Here is a 16,303-nt window from a genome sequence, read left to right as displayed (position 1 = left end):
GGCAGAGAGCTGACCATTTCCATTAATCACTCTGGTAATAAGATGTGTGTCAGTCTTTTATCAAGACTGAGGAGCTTCTGATCTGTGAGCCCTGGAAATATTCACCTTCTAAAGGAGGAGCCTTTGATGCTGCATCCTTAGATCTGAAGAATCTACAGGAATCCAGGGGATATAATTATAAACAAAGTCAGTCTAATGCTTATCTTTAGCAGGAAGCTAAGTGGTAGCATGGATAGAGTACTGGCCCTGGAGTTAGGAAGACCAGTTCTGGTCAAGTCATTTATTCTATATGTGCCTCAATTTTCTCAACTGTATAAAATGTGGATAATAATAGTGCCCACCTCCCAGAATTATTGTGAGGATCAAATGAGATGATATTTGTAAAGCACTAGGCACAGTGTCTAGCACATAGTAAATGTTAAATAAATGCTTGTTTCCTTCCTTCCTCCTTCTTTCCATCCTTTCTTCCTCCTTCTTTCCCTTCTTCCTTTTCTTTCCTTTTTTCCTTCTTCTTTCTTTCTTTTTCCCTCCTTCCTTCCTTTCTTCTCTCCTTCCTTTCTCTCTCCTCCCTCTTTCCTTCTTTTATACCTTTCTTTCTTCTCTCCTTCCCTCCTTCCTTCTTCTCTTCTTTCTCCCTCCCTACTCCCTTTTCTTTCTTCCTTCTTGTCTTCTCTCCTTCCTTCTTCCCTCCCTCTCCTTTTCCTTCCTTCCTTCTTCCCTCCCTCCTTGCTTCTTCCCTTCTTCTTTCTTCTTTCCTTCTTGCTTTCCCTCCTTCATTCTTCTCTTCTTTCTTTCTCCCTTCCTCCCTCCTTCCTTTTCTTCATTTCTCCTTTCCTTCCATTCTTCCCTTTTTATCTCTTCTTTAATGACTAAGCTGCTCTTTCTAACCCTACATCCTTGAGTCCAAGAGAAAGATACTCAGGCATCTCTCTTGGGATCCAGCAGCAATTTATCTGTTGGCAGAGGTAGAACCAAGAGCCTCCTTCCTGAAGAACTTAACAGTGTCCTAGGCTTCAGCAAAACAAACACGAATGGTGCAGTGGAGAGTCATCCTCACTGTAAACTAAACAAACAAGACAGATACTCTTCATAAAGAAGATGTTTTAGCCAGCATTTGATAGTCCTGTCCAGAGATGGCCCTTGCTATTGTCCAGTTCTGTTATAGTTCTCACCTGATTTTCATATTCTAATTAGTCATGAAGATGGGAAGAGTTGAGAACTTGACTATGCATGGTAAATTGGAAAGAACATTAACTTAGGAGAGAGAAGACTGGACTCTGCCAGAAATTAGCTATGTGACCCTGGCCAAATCATATCCCTTCCTCTCAGTTTCAGCTTCCTCTTCTGTAGCTGAGTTGGATGATAGACTCTGAAATGTCCTATCCAGCTCCAATTTTGTTTCATATTCTTGAAGACTTGAGACCATCTGTGTCTCTTAACAGTTGTCTATTTCTAGGTTTTTTTTACTTTTCTTTCTATTAATGTGGTTACAGAGGTTGGGTTCCTGGTCCAAGGGGCAGCTCTCAGACTTCTGATCTCCTGTGTTCTAGGTTCGTGTCAAGGCTCCTGCAGGATTTCCAGTCCCTGTGGAAAGGCAGAGAATGGGGACTCTGGCCCAGATAACTGTCCCTACTGTACTCCAACACAGGCGGGAGAGGTTGAGTTGATGGACCCAGAGCTACATGACTCAGATAGTGAGGGCATCTATGAGTTCACACAGGATGCCCAGCATGGCGATCACCGGGATCCCCACTGGGGGCCAAGCCAAGGCCAGGGCCAAGAGCCCAGCCCCTTGATGGCCTTCTGGACACTGGTGTGTGAAACTTTTCGGAAGATTGTGGACAGTAAATACTTTGGCCGTGGGATCATGATAGCTATCCTTATCAATACTCTCAGCATGGGCATCGAGTATCATGAACAGGTACAGATGGGAAGGGCTCTTCCTCCTTCCCTCCTTTCTTCCTCCTCTTTCCTTCCTTTCCTCCTCCCCTTTCTTCTCTACCCTGCTCTCTCTGGGGGTTGGGGTTGGCTGATTTCTTTCTATTCACACCTGAATGATTTAATTTATCTTGCTTTCACCTCTTTTCCACATAATACAGTGGAAAGGGAATCATTTGGAATTCGACCTTAGAAGCCTTGCTTCTAAGACCAGTAGTTCTTAGTTTGGGTCCTTAAATTGGGCAAAAAAAAAAATTAGATCTTTATTTTCACTATGATTGGTTTCTTTTGTAATGCTATGTATTTTATTTGATACATTTAAAAATATGATTCTGGAAGGGATCTACAGATTGCCCAGAGTGTCTTTGACCCAAAAAAGTTAAGACCCACCCTGGTCAAGACCTGTTGTTGTTCAGTTGTTTAATTGCGTCCCAGTCTTCGTGATCTCTTTTGGGGATTTCTTGGCAAAGATTTTAGAGTGGTTTTCCATTTTCTTCTCGAGTTCAATTTACAGTGAACTGAGGTGAACAGGGCTAAGTGATTTGATCAGGGTCACACATCTAGGAAGTATCTGAGGCCAGATTTTAAATTAGGAAGATGAGTCTTTTTGACTCCAGGCCTGATATCCTATCCACTTTGCCACTTAGCTGTCCTGAGGTCAAGGTCTAGTTTCTCCCCTTTCTAGTTATACTATCTTGGGCAAGTAGAATAACTGTTCCTTATCTGTAAGGTAGAGATAATATCTCCTCTCCCAACTCAGAAGACTGAAATATGTTAAGATATATGTGTATATATATAAGTCATCAAGAAACTACAAAGTTATCTACAAATATAGTTGAGCATCAGCTTTATAATGACTCTTTTTGCTGAGTGCAGAGAGTAGATGCAGCCTGTGATGTAGTGGAGGAGTACATGGGACTGGCATCAAGAAACCCATTTTCCAGCTCTGTCTTTACAACTTACTAGCTAATCATTGATTGACTGATTAATAAGCAGTAGAAGTTTCTTTTCCACAGAAATAAAGAAGATAAAAAGACAAGCAAACAAACAAACAAATTACTAGCTGAGTAAATTTGAACAAGTTTTTAAACCACTCTGAACTTCATTAGTTTTCAATTCAATTCAATTTTTAAAAATAATTTATTAATTAAAATAATAATTCACTCATTAATTTAAAATATTAAAGTTCTATCCTGTGGGAGATACAAAATTTAAAATAGCCCTAAACTACTGGGACATGTACATAGAGAAGTAAATACGAGGTAATTTGAAAATAACTAGATCATACATATAAATTGAAAAGGGAGCTTCAAAGGTCATCTAGTCCAACCTTCTCATTTTATAAATAAAGAAAAATGAGAACTAGAAACATAAATTAATTTGCCTCTGTTCATACAAAAATAAGTATATCAGGAAAGGCATCATCAAAGAAATAATAATAGAATTTCAAAGTTTGCAAAGCACTTTACAAATATTATCTCAGTTTAGCCTTATAATATCCTAACTGAAGGCAGTGCTGCTTCCATTTAACAAATGAGGAAAGTGAGGATAAATGATCAGGTGAAACAACTAGAGGTGGTATATTTAGCTATGGAGAATAATCTGTGTGAAGAAGACCTGGAGACCTTTGAGTTCAAGGAGCAATGTCCTGTCTGGCTGGAATATGGAGTGCATGGAAGTGGGATATAATTTTTTTTTAATTTTTTTTTTATTTATTTAATAATAACTTTGTATTGACAGAATCCATGCCCGGGTAATTTTTACACAGCATTATCCCTTGCAATCACTTATGTTTCGTTTTTTCCCCTCCCTCCCTCCTCCTCCCCCCAAGATGGCAAGCAGTCCTATATATGTTAAATATGGTAGCAGTATATCCTAGATACAATACATATTTGCAGAACCGAACAGTTCTCCCACTGCACAGGGAGAGTTGAATTCAGAAGGTAAAAATAACTCGGGAAGAAAATCAAAAATCAAATAGTTCACATTCATTTCCCAGTATTCCTTCTTTGGGTGTAGCTGTTTCTGTCCATCATTTATCCAATGAAACTCAATTAAGTCTCTTTGTCAGAGAAATGAAGTGGGATATAATTTGAAAGTAATTTGGAGCCAAATTTGTGGAGGGTACAGGAGTGGAGATTTGTTTCTGGAAGCACTAAAGATCTTGGATCTAATACATACACAAAGTCTTATAATACAAAATAATACATGATAAGCACGTTAGAGAGACACAAAGTGCATTGAAAAGTCTAATATGGGAAAGGCTGTATCACTAGAAATCTTTCTCATTATTGTATTCTTTTCTCCATATTCTCTTCTGCCTTAGCTTCTTATGATGACATTCCTTCTATATTCCTAACTACTTTTTTTCTGTCCCTGATGGTTTCTTCAGTCAACTGACTAATTAAAAAGCACTTACTAAGTGCCAGGCAGGAAGGGCAATGTGGTATAGTGGATAAACATCTGGCCTTTCTGGTTTTCCTCCTATATTTCTAATCACCTTTTTTTCTTCCGGGGTGGTTCCTTTAGTCAATTGACTAATTAAGCATTAAAAAGCAAAAGTGCCCTATAGACAAAGCAGTGTGGGATAGGGGATAGACACCTGATCTTGCAGAGAGAGTACAAGTATTTTCTGATATAGTAGCTATGCAGATCACTTAATCTTTCTGAGTTCCATTGCCCCCAAGAAAAAAAGGACTATGAAGTCCAACCTCTTCAGCCATTAAAGCTTCCTAGAGGAATCAGGCTTAAAAGTTGTATAGGAATTCATTAGTTTTGGGATGGAGGATAGGGAGAAACGAGGAAACTTTCAAGTTCATAGGGACATAGATTTAGAGCACGAAGGGATCTTAGAAGTCCTCAAATCCAAGTTGAGGCTGAACAAAGTTAAGTGACCTACTTGGTCTCATAGATAGTAAATATCTGAGGCAAGATTTGAACTCAGATCTTCTTGATTGCAAGTCCAGAAGTCTATCCACTATTCCATAGGTGGAAGGCAATAGGAGGTGGGGAAATATGGTCATGAAATTAGGATAGTGAGTTTGGCTGAAGCATAGTTGAGGTTAAGGAATCGCATAAGAGAAGAATGGAAAGGGAAATGGCAATCATTGAAGGTTTAGTCAGATCTACGTTATGAGGCAGCAGTGACTTGAGCTGAGACATGGATGGTTTGGTTGGAAGCTGCTATAATAGTCTCGAAGGGTGGTTAGGCAGAATTCTACTAATGTGGTGGTTGTGAGAACCAGAGAAGAAGAACTGTAAATGAGAAACTTTGGGGAAGTCAATTGCACAGTACTTGGCAGCTGATTAATTATGAGCTATAACAGAATGGAAAGAATCAATAATAACCACCAAGGTTTATAACATTGAAATCTGGCTAAATCAATAATCAGAAAGTAGAGATTTGGGGGGAAAAGGGATGCTTGCCTTTGGGCATGATCCAATCAATCACAGTCATTTATTAAACACCCACTATACTCTGTGCCAGGAATTGTGCTAACAGCTGATGATATAAATACCAAAGTGAGAAAATACTGCCCTCAAGAAAGTCCAGTGTTCAAAGAGAATGTTGAGTTTGAGGGCTGATGAGGCATCCCAGGAGCAGTTGAAGATGTGGTCTGGAGCTTAGAGAAAAGGTCAAAATTAGATATATAGATTTGTGAATCATCTACCTGGTATTGTGATTAAAACCCTGCCAGGCTAGTAAATAGAGTGAATTACAGCGAAAGTATATGTAGAATAGGAAAAACCAAGTCAATGACAGGACATTAAGGAACACCTATCTTAGGTGTATCAGGAAATGTGTATATTTTTGTTATTGTTGGGCAAATCACTTAATCTTGTTAGAAGAAATGTGTATATTTTTGTTATTGTTGGGCAAATCACTTAATCTTGTTAGCCTCAGTTTCCTCATCTGTCAAATAAACTGGAGAAGGAGATGGTAGACCACTAGCTGTAATGAACTTCCAACTCAAAGTTCATGGTCCTATGAGTTGTGTGGCTCCAGACAAGTTACTTAACCTCTCAGTGCTCTATGCAACTCTAACCAACTATGCAACTTTGTACAAAGTTACATAGAAAGTTACAAAGACAATGTCATCCTGCATTGTTGGAGAGAACATATTCATCCCAAAATTCCAAATGTCAAAAAAAATCATAGAATCAATCTTTATTCTCATCCCCTTTGTGCCAGAAATTGTACCAGATGCTGGGACTTCAATGACAAAAATGAAACTAGTTTCTTCCCTCAAGGAGCTTGTAATCGAGCCAGATAACAATGTGCTTGTCATTGTTTGGTCATTTAAGTTGTATCCAACTCTTCATTGACCCCATCTGGGATTTTCTTGGCAAAGATACTGTAATGGTTTGTCATTTCCTTCTCCAGCTCATTTTACAAACGGGGAAACTGAGGCAAACAGGGTTAAATGACTTGCCCAGGACCGCACAGCTAGTTAGTGACTTAAGCTAGTTTTGAATTTAGGAAGATGAATCTCCGAGATTCCAAGCCCAGTGTTCTATCCAGATGCCTCTGGAAAGAATCTTAGTGGCCATGAAGTCCAACCTCCTCATTTTACAGATGAGGGAACTGAGATAAGTGACTTGCATAGCTAGTGTATATCAGAAGAAGTACTTGAGCCCAGGTCTTCCTTTTTGCAAGACTAAGTCTCTAACCATTATCTCACACTGCCCTTCCTGCCTGGCACTTAGTAGGTGCTTCTTAATTGATCAATTGACTCAAAGAACCATTAAAATGGCGGCTAGGAATTTAGGAGGATAATCAGGAGAACATGGTGTCATAAAAAGCTAAGGAAGGTAGAGAAAGGAATACAATAGTGAGAAATGCTTCAGAGATATCAAAGAAGATGAAGGCTGAAAACAAGCCTTTGGATTTGGCAATAGGGCAATCAATGATGGCGTTTGAGAAATCAGTTACAATAGAGAGATGTGAAAGGAAGAAAATCAGATTGTAAAGGGAAGAGTGTGGGTGGGAGAGGAACGACTTTCATGGAGTTTAATGGTGAAGGAAAAGAAAGATCTAGGCTGGAATCAAGAGGAACCTTGATTATTTAATTCAATATTGATTCATTATTGGGAGGCCTTGAGCATGTTGGTAAACTAAATGAGCAGAGAAAGAGATATTGCAGATACGGAGACAGTAGGGAAGCCTGGAAGAGAGGTTATGGAGGGGGTTCCAGGACACGGGGAGAGGAATTAGCATAAATGAGGAGTGGGGATACCTTTTCTTTTGTGGTTATAGGGAAGAAGAAGAGTGTAGGTAACAGTAATGAGAAGTTCTGAGGTAGGGGGGAGGGACAAGGGAGCTTCTGGAGGATGACCTCAGTCTTCTCTGTGAAGTAGGAGGCTAAGTCATCTTTGGTAAGTGTGGTGGGTGGGAGTGTAGCTGAGGCTTGAGAAGAGAGGAAAAGTTTGAAATAGCCTCTGTGTGGAATGAACTAAGAAACTGATAAGAATAGAGTAGGATTGCTGAGCGGCAATGAGGACCCAGCTGTAAGTCTGTGCACTAAAAATGTACAGTGGAAATATCATCCGAATTTCAGACCTTTCTCAGCAGCTTTCATGCCTGTGTTACTGTAAGTGAAGCGCCACAATGATCAGAGTTGGGTGTGATTGATCCGGAGAGAATTCTTGGAGAAGGCTGGGTTTAAAACAATTTTTTAAAGTATTATTGATGCTTTTGTTCTGATATCACAGTAATTTCTAGATATAATCTTTATTCTCAGGGAAATTTCCCTTATAACAAAGATAATACTACAGCCAGGGTATGATCTTAAATCTTTGGATTCTGAAAAGGAATTAAGAGGAAAAGCTTAGATTAATAGAGAAGAAATGAGCAGGATAAAGACTTGACCAAGCTATCATCTGGAAAGGCCTTTTAAAGTTTGTGGTAAAAACAAAACATTATTTTAATGTTGGAGTCATGTAGTGTGTAGGTACACAGGGTTTTTATGGGGGTGCAGGAGCCCTGTTTGAGGTAAGTACTAGGCTCAAGTATCCATTCAATAAACATTGTCCAATAAATGAATGAATGAATGAACAATAAATAGGTAGAAGCAGGAATGGGGGAGGGAGAGACAAAGACAGAGAGGCAGAGACAGTGTCAGAGACAGAGAAAGAAAGAGAGAGAGAGGCAGCAACAGAATAAAAAGGAGGGAAGAGACAGACAAAAAGACAGAGAGAGAGAGAGAGAGAGACAGAGACAGAGAGACAGGGAGAGAAAGAGAGAAAGAGAGATAGGTGCACACAGAAAGAAGCAGAAGGAGGAGGGAAACAGACAGAGAAAGAGAAAAGGAGACAGAGACATTCATTGATAGAAAGAAACAGACAGACAAGAGAGACAGAGAAGAAGAGAAATAAACAAAGAGAACAGAAACACAGACACAGGTAGAGAGACAGAGAAACAGAAAGATACACACACACACACAAACTTATTTGAAGGTGTGGCAGGCATTTTATCGACAGGATCCCTAAAACCTGACCTAGCTGAAAAACCAGAATATTGTAGGGATAAGAAGAGGCCAGACAGCTCTGTGTTGGGAGCTGCAGGCTGGGCTTTGGCTCTCAGGTTCATAGGCACACTTAAGACTGAATTAGAGGATGAGATATAGGGTTAAAGAAGGGTGGAGTAGTCTTTCTTATAGGCTTCTCTAAATCAGAGTTATCTTGTCTTATGGGGCTTTTGGAAAAAAAACAACAGGTTTTTAATGATGTCTTTTGTCCCCATATCAAAAATGTTTCCACACTTTCCTTTGTGACAAAGAAAAACAATTTAACAAAAACATTGCTTTATAGAGACTGAATTCAGTCCATTTGAAAAGCATTTATTGAGTCCTTACTGTGTACCTGGCAATGCCTGCCGATTAAGATGTTTATATCCTATGGGGGAACCAATAAGTATGTAGAAAATTAAATATATAAGGGTTTGGGTTTGGGGTGAGGTTGTTTTTTTTTTTTTTTGAGCAGACTTGTGATTTCATTGGTATGAAGACCTCTTAGTGAAGAAAAATCCAATATTGGTTGACCCACCTGCTCAGAAACTTACAATCTTAGAGAATTGCCTGGGGTATTAAGAGATTAAATGGCATGATCCCTTAAGTCATACAGCCAATATGTTTATTTTAGGGTGGGAGGCAATCAGGGGTAAATAACTTGCCCAGAGTCACACAGCTATTAAGTACCTGAGACCAAATTTGAACTCAGTTCCCTGCAACTCCAGGGTTGGTATTCTATCCACTATACCAGCCAATATGAATTAAAAGCAATATTGGAACCCAGGTTTTCCTTAGAACCAACTCTCTATCCATTATTATATGTCACATATACAGTATAGAGAAAACAATTTCCCAGGGGGAAGATTTTAACACTTGGAATGAATCAGGCTAGATTTCCTGCAGAAGAATGCACCCGAGTGTGGCTTTTAATCAAAAGCATTGATATCTCCCACTATGTACCAAGTACCATCACACGCAATAAGGTTATAAAGGCAAAAACGAAACAGTTCTTGCTCTCAAGAAGTTTATATTCTAATGCAAAGGACAACAACATATGTATATATACATACATGTACATGCAGAATAAATGCAAAGACATACAAAGTCGAGAAATACAAGATAGTTGAAGGAGCAGTATATATTAGAATGGGGGGAATAAGGAAAGGTTTCATGTGAAGGAAGGTAGAGAGAGGAAGATGGAGGTCAGAGCCAATTCTAGGCAAGGACGACAATTGCCTTGAAATGAGGGAAAGAAGATGTGTAGGGAGAACAGCAGGTAGGCTCTGTAGGCTGACCCACAGCAGACAAAAGAAATAGATGTACCATCAGCCTCTCTGCTCCTCTCCTCTTCATGTTCCCCTACCTATTGTAGTTGTGGTCAGAGAATCATAGCCATCCCTTTCTGACCTTTTCCTTTACCCTCCAGAATTATGGAGGAACCCATGCAGAGGTGTTAGGGGTTAGCTCAGGATTCTAGGTTAAAGATTGACTTGCATAAGGTTTTTTTTTAATTATTAAAACTTTTTATTTACAAAACATATGCACAGGTAATTTTTCAACACTGACTCTAGCAAAATTCTCTGTTCCAAATATTCCCTCCCTCCCCCATCTCCTCCCCTAGATGGCAGGTAGTCCAATACATGTTAAATAATTGCATAAGGTTTAAGACAAAAAAAAAAAAATAAGATGTTGGTATCTTAACCTAGAGTCAAATCAATTTCTTGATGGGGAATGGCGTGATCAGCCCTTTGCTTTAGGAATCTAGCAGTTATGTAGGAAATTGATTGGAAGCTGAAAGACCAATTAAGAGGCTGTTGCTGTAGATCAGGTGAGAGGAGAGAGGAAAGAATTCGATTTTATTAAATGCCTACTATGTGCCAGCCAGGCCATGTGCTAAGAGCTTTACCTTCCAACAACTCTATGAGGTAGCTCTATTTTGTACCTGGAGGAAAAAAAAAAAAAACCTGAAGCAGACAAAAGTTAGGTGATTTGTCACAACTAGTGAGCATCTGAGGCTGGATTTGAACTCAGGTATTCCCAACTCAAGCCCAGTGTTTCATCCACTTCACCACCTAGCTGTCTTTAGCCAGGAGAAGCTGGGAAGGATTGAATGGAAAATGTATACAATATTCTCTCCTAGTTGTGCCCCATTTCTCTTTTGTGAGGGAGGAGGTGTTTCATTCCTGAATTTTTATTGATTTTCCATTTACTCAGAATGTATCTCCCCTTTAGTGATCTTTTCATTTATGCAGGGCTCTTTTGTGAAAGCTGTCTCAGAGCCGGTTTGGTGGATGGGGGGGGAGGGATGGCAGTGTGTGTGTGTGTGTGTGTGTGTGTGTGTGTGTGTGTGTGTGTGTGTTTTCGTGTGTGGAATGTAGCAGTGGAGGGGGGGTGGGCATGGGGGAAAATATGGTTTCTTCTCTCAGGGATCCCCATAATCAGGAATGTTGGACAGGAGCAAAGCTTTCATTGGCTCTCCCAAATGTCTTTCTTGGCTGATTGTTTGGAAAGGCAGTGAGGGTTGCTGAAGGGTGCTTCACTTTATGAGTAGTCTTTCTAGTTAACTCACTTGCTTATTTAATAAATATTCCTGCTGAAGAGTTTCCCTTCCCTAGTATCTTGGAGGCCTTGGTAGGAGAGGGAGACTCTGGTGAGATGCTTAAGGTGGATCAGGACTCTAGCCCCAGGGCAGCTGGGCTGTGTGTTCCCTTGCCTTCCTTGCCCTCCTCGCCCATGGCCAATGACAGACCAAGTTCCTTTTGACCTTGTCGGCTTAGGTTGATCTTCCTTGGCCGAGGGTCCGTGTCCTTAGGGTTTGGATGCCATGGTGGTGGTTGGAGGTGAAGGTTTGCTACGGCCCCCTCTTAAATCTGCAGGGCCTGGTGAGGCGGAGGTTGGGAGGGGCACCCAGAAAATGCAGTCGATTGGGGCCGTGTCCCCATTTGTGACTTTGATGCCCGAAGCATGGAGGTGTAGACAGTGAGAAGAATAGGGGTAGCGAATAGAGAGGAAGGGACCACGGGGCCGAGATTGGGAAGGGGGTTGGCTGTGTCCCGGGCGTCGGGCGCCTCGCTGGTGGTGACGCAGACACCGCAGACGGCTTGGAAGGAGAATCGAGACCCCGAGCCAGCCGCAGTCCCGCAGTCCCCGGGTGCCAGGCGGCAGGGAAGGTGGGAGGGGGAGGGGTCAGGCGGGGCTGGCTTGCCTAGCTGGGGAAGGGAGGAGGGAGGAGAGTGGAGGGCAGGAAAGCAGAAGGAGCCTCTGCTTGACCCTGGGGCTCTCATCCAGCCCGCTGCTGGGTCTGGGTTGACTGGGAGAACCAAGGGGCGCCCCATCGGAAAAAGGGAAGGGGGAGGGGAAAGTCGGATGGGGACAATCGAGACAAGCCATGATTGGGCGCGGGAAGGAAAGGGGACAGCGCCACAGACCCGAAATCAACACCGCCCTAGTTAGAGACAGAAACCTCTGCGTCTCTTGGAATATCAATTCAATTATGAATGGGGACAGAAGTCTGGCACCCCACGCCGCAGCCGGTCGGCTCCTCAGTGCTCTCCCGTCCTCGATGCCTCCCCACCAGCCTCTTTCCCACCCCCTCAATCCTGTCCCTTTAGGGCAGCCCTCCAGCTGGGTTCCCAGTTCCTCTTCTAAATTCCTCCTGGATTGGGAGGGAGGGGGTAATCTTCCCCTAAATCAGGAGTTATTCATCTAAGGCTCATGGGTAGATTTCAAAGGTTCGGAGAATTTGGGAAGGGAGGAATTATGTCTTTATTTCAATAGAATTGGCTTCCTTTGTTATCCTTTGCATTTTATTCTATGCTTTTAAGAACATCCCTCTGTGCTGGGGCCCCAAGGCTCCAATGGACTGCCAAAGAGGGAGTGGAAAGGTTATGATCTTTTGCTCTCAACCCGCTGCCCTGACCCCAACTACTTCCAACTCCAGGATCTGTCCCGGTGCCCGGCTTCCTCTCCTGCTTTCTCCTTCACCACCTCCACCCCCTCCAGCTCCCATCCCCCTCCCCATTCCGTTCTTAAGGTTCTCTTTGGAATCCAAAGAACTCGATTCCTCCTCCCTACTTTAGGGAGCTGGGGCGGGAAGGAGTGGGGGTGGGGGACATTGCGTCGCGGGTACCGGCAGTAGAAGAAGGAAGGGGGAAGGGCAAACTCGAATCAGGCCTGACTGATAACGGAGGCTTGCGCTCAGTGGCTGTGCCAGCGGGTGGGAGAGAGAGTGTGCTGCGGGCGGTGGGTGTGTTGTGTCTGGGTGCATGTGCCCGCGTGGGTGAATATACACACATCCAGATCTCTGCCAGGTTGTCATCACCTCTGTGGGCACCCACTCCCTAAGTGCTAGGAAGAGGTTCTCCTACTTCACCTGGGGGTGGAAAGGGGGGTGTTTCCTGCGGCTCCTTTCCTTTACGCAGAGAGACTCGAAGACCGGGATAAGAAACCACCTCCTGTAGGGGCCAGTGAACCTCCCAGAGGGCTCCCCTTTTCTTCCTTTCTCTGACCTTGGAGAGGGTCTTACAGCCTTCCACCTTCTTGACCTGGTCCCCTGTGCCCTTGGGTTATGTAGAAGCCAGTGCAGGGATATAAGAGGCTAGTTCCCCCGATGTATTGAGTATCTAAATAAGTTGGTTTTGAATGAATGAACAAATGAGATGAGGATGGGGAGGGTTTGTCCTTTGGACTGAGTTCTATTAGTGATGCCCATTTTTCTCTACTAAGATGAAGCATTGAATAAAGGAAAATGCAAGTAGGAGGAAAGAGTTCAAATTGATGCACAGAAGGACTTCTGCACCTCTGGGAATGGGGTGACAGAGTTTGGGTGCAGCTCCTCCCCCCCTCAAATTCATTAAGAAAGGACCAGTAATGGAGGTAGTGGACTGACCTAAGTGACTTCCTCTCCATCCTGAATGACAAGGGAGTTTCTCCTGAGGCTGCAGTGCTAGGCCTTTCACTAGACCAACACCTGCCTACTGAAGTGCAAACGGGGGCAGAGGTGGAAAGGAGTTCCTTGGGCAGGTCAGGCAGAGCAGCTGCACGATTCCTCAAGCTTAGAGGAAAAGGCTTCTGCAAGTAAAGGCAGGAGGATCTCTGGGTAGGTCCTAAAAGCAGCAGCTACAATCTCATCATAGGCACTGCAGCATAAACGGCCCCTACCATCTGGCCCTTGGAGCTGGAGCAGCTCTATTTAAAGCAAGGTGAGAAAGGAAGCAAAAAGGGGGTAGTAGGGGAGCCCTGGGAGTGGGGGCTACAGAGAATGATTGGAGAAGCACATGCAGAGGGAGAGACAAAGGCATGGAATGAATGAGAAACCCCACACAGAGAGGCACACACACACACAGAGATACTGGCAGACAGAAATGCGGGCACACATACAGCGCCAGGGAGAGAGAAAATGGACATGTACAATAGATATCAAGAAAGACAAAGGAAAACAGAAGATGGACTCGGTGCCTGGATCTGGAGAGACCAGTTTTTAAAACTGTAGTCTGCAGATGTTTTTTGTTCATAAATATCTGAAATCTAAGAAAGGACCTTGTCTTCCTTGAGAGGCGAAAGAGTAGACTAGAAAGAATATGCCTCAGATGCCACTCTGTTACTAGCGAGGTAATCTTGGGCAAAATTGTTCACCATTCTTCACCTTGGGTCTCCGTTTCCTCATTTGGGGTGGACTACATGGCTTCTAAGTTTCCTTCTAGCTTTAAATCTTTGATCCTATGAACTTGGGGTAGGGGGGAGAGAAAGGAAGAGAGAACAGCATTGTGGGACAGGAAGTAGGGTATTTCAGTTGCTTTATCGTGAAGCAGGTTGGTAATGAGGGTAAGTGCTGAATTTCAAGTTGGAGGATTGGAGTTTGAATGGTGGCTATGTTTGATGTCTACGTGACCAAGGGCAGGCCATCTCGCCTTCCTAGGCTTCAGTTACTCACTGAGAAATTGTGTGTGTGTGTGTGGGGGGGGGGGGGGTGGATTAGACTCTTTACAGAGATAACTCCCCTAGTGCTTATGCTTTCTGTATTAGAATGCCGTGCAATCTTGCCCTAGGAAAAGAAGCCAATTCCCCTGGGTCTCCTCTTCCCTCCCTCGTGCCCAAGAATTTCCTTTTATCTTTGATTCCTTTATCCTACTCTATGTCCACACATTCATTCCCTATCATTATAAAGTACCCAGTCCATCCACACTTTTCTTTCTACCCTCACTTTGACGTGCTATTGAAGAGCTGATATTCCTTCTATCTACTTCTCTGTCTCCATGACCTAAACTCCCTTCCCTTGTTAGATTGCTTGCATTCCTCCCCCCGCAACTTCCCCTCCTCTTCTCCCTGGACTCTGTGTGAATCTGTGGCATTGTCAAGTCAGTCAAGCAATAAGCATTTATTAAGTGCTTGCTGTGTGCCAGGCAATCGCAAAAAAGAAGTGCAAAAACATGATCCCTGCCCTCAAAAAGCTCATTCTAATGGAGGAAGACCACGTGCATATAACTGTATATAAAAGATATATTGATATGGTGAAAATGGAAAATATACTCAGAGGAAAGGTACGAGGTGAGGGATGGAGGGAGAACTAAGAAAAGACTCTTACAGAAGGTGGGATTTGAGTTTGGAAGGAAGTCAGAGTCAGGAGTTGCAATGTCCTGGATAGTCTCTTCCCTCTAGCTGGGATGACAACACGTATCCCCTGAATAACAGACAATGTCCTGAGAAGGCAAGGCCTTTACAAATCTTACTAGACCCCTGGGACATTGAGTAGGGGGAACAGGTGATATGGAGGGAGGGATTGTCAGAAAAACCGGTGCTATAAGAGATACAGCCTCCAACACCAGCAGAGGCTATTAAGCGATGAAGAGAGAGTGATGACGTTTGGGGCCCAGGAATTTTTTTCTTTTCTCCTACACTCTGCACCGCGTCTTGTAAGCCCATTTGTCTGGTGTCTGGGCCAAGGTGAGGGGAAGTCTGGTGAAAGGCAAAGAACAGAGCTGGAGATCTAGGAAATACTTTGCCTTCCTCACCTTGATTCTATATCTGTCTCTGCTGCTTGGAGCAGGGGCCTAACTGGTCCTGGAACAGAGACAAGGATGGCTGGGGGGAGGGGAGCATGGCTGGAAGAGCTCAGATCCAAACTTCTCCAGGGCTGCAGGGGTTCCTTAGGTGGGAACCATAGGTAGCCAGATGGATGGGCAGGCAGACAGGTGGCAGACAGGCAAACAGATGGACAGGCAGCCTGGTGGACAGATAAGCTGATATAGCCCCAGACCACTCAACCTCATCTCTCAGAGATGATCAGTGTCACAGCCAGACACATGTCGGGACAGAGTTTCTATTTATAAGTGAATGAGGTTGGCTGTTCTAAGAGGGGAAGGGCCCCTAGGACGGGGATGAGGAGCCAGGGAAAGAAGGTGATGATTAGTCTAGGCCCTGGGTTGGTAGGCAGGGGAATAGGGGGATGGTGGGAGAGAACAGGCTCTGAAGGGGCTACAGTCCCCAGACTTTCTATGGTCCTAGAAATGGGGGAGGAGGAGGAGGGGAGTGTGTTAGATATCAGCTGAGTGAATATTCTTGTTCACTAGGGACTCTCAGACTTCAGCAGACATAATGAAGGCCTATGGCCTCTCCCTGGGCTTGCCTGATTCAGGCTGCACTAACTCCCCTTTCCCCACTAAAAGGTATCTTCCTGATAGCTGGGAGATGTGGTGGGAGAGAAACAGAGACAGAGAAAGAAAGGTGTTGGAGTCTTAGTCCCAACAGGTTCACACATGAGAAGGGTCTAATTTGATGATCAAGAGACAACAAATGGGAATTGAGGGTGAATGGTACATATGGAGGGCAAAAGTATAGTACTCTCTTCTAACTTCCAT

The 16,303-nt window shown here is 43.4% G+C and overlaps 1 protein-coding gene across 13 annotated transcripts in view; it reads left to right on the top strand.

Moving 5' to 3' along the window:
- The window catches only part of CACNA1G (calcium voltage-gated channel subunit alpha1 G), an 86,854-nt gene that overhangs the window by 17,325 nt on the left and 53,226 nt on the right, over nucleotides 1-16,303 (top strand). For all 13 annotated transcript variants that reach the window (XM_051994307.1, XM_051994306.1, XM_051994305.1 and 10 more), the window contains one exon: nucleotides 1,551-1,921. In XM_051994307.1, the coding sequence (XP_051850267.1) occupies nucleotides 1,551-1,921 (371 nt within the window). The remainder of the gene's footprint in view (nucleotides 1-1,550; nucleotides 1,922-16,303) is intronic.

Source organism: Antechinus flavipes, chromosome 4 (genome assembly GCF_016432865.1).
Source record: "Antechinus flavipes isolate AdamAnt ecotype Samford, QLD, Australia chromosome 4, AdamAnt_v2, whole genome shotgun sequence".
In the NCBI taxonomy this organism is placed as follows: domain Eukaryota; kingdom Metazoa; phylum Chordata; class Mammalia; order Dasyuromorphia; family Dasyuridae; genus Antechinus; species Antechinus flavipes.
This window is presented reverse-complemented; position numbering and strand designations above follow the sequence as displayed.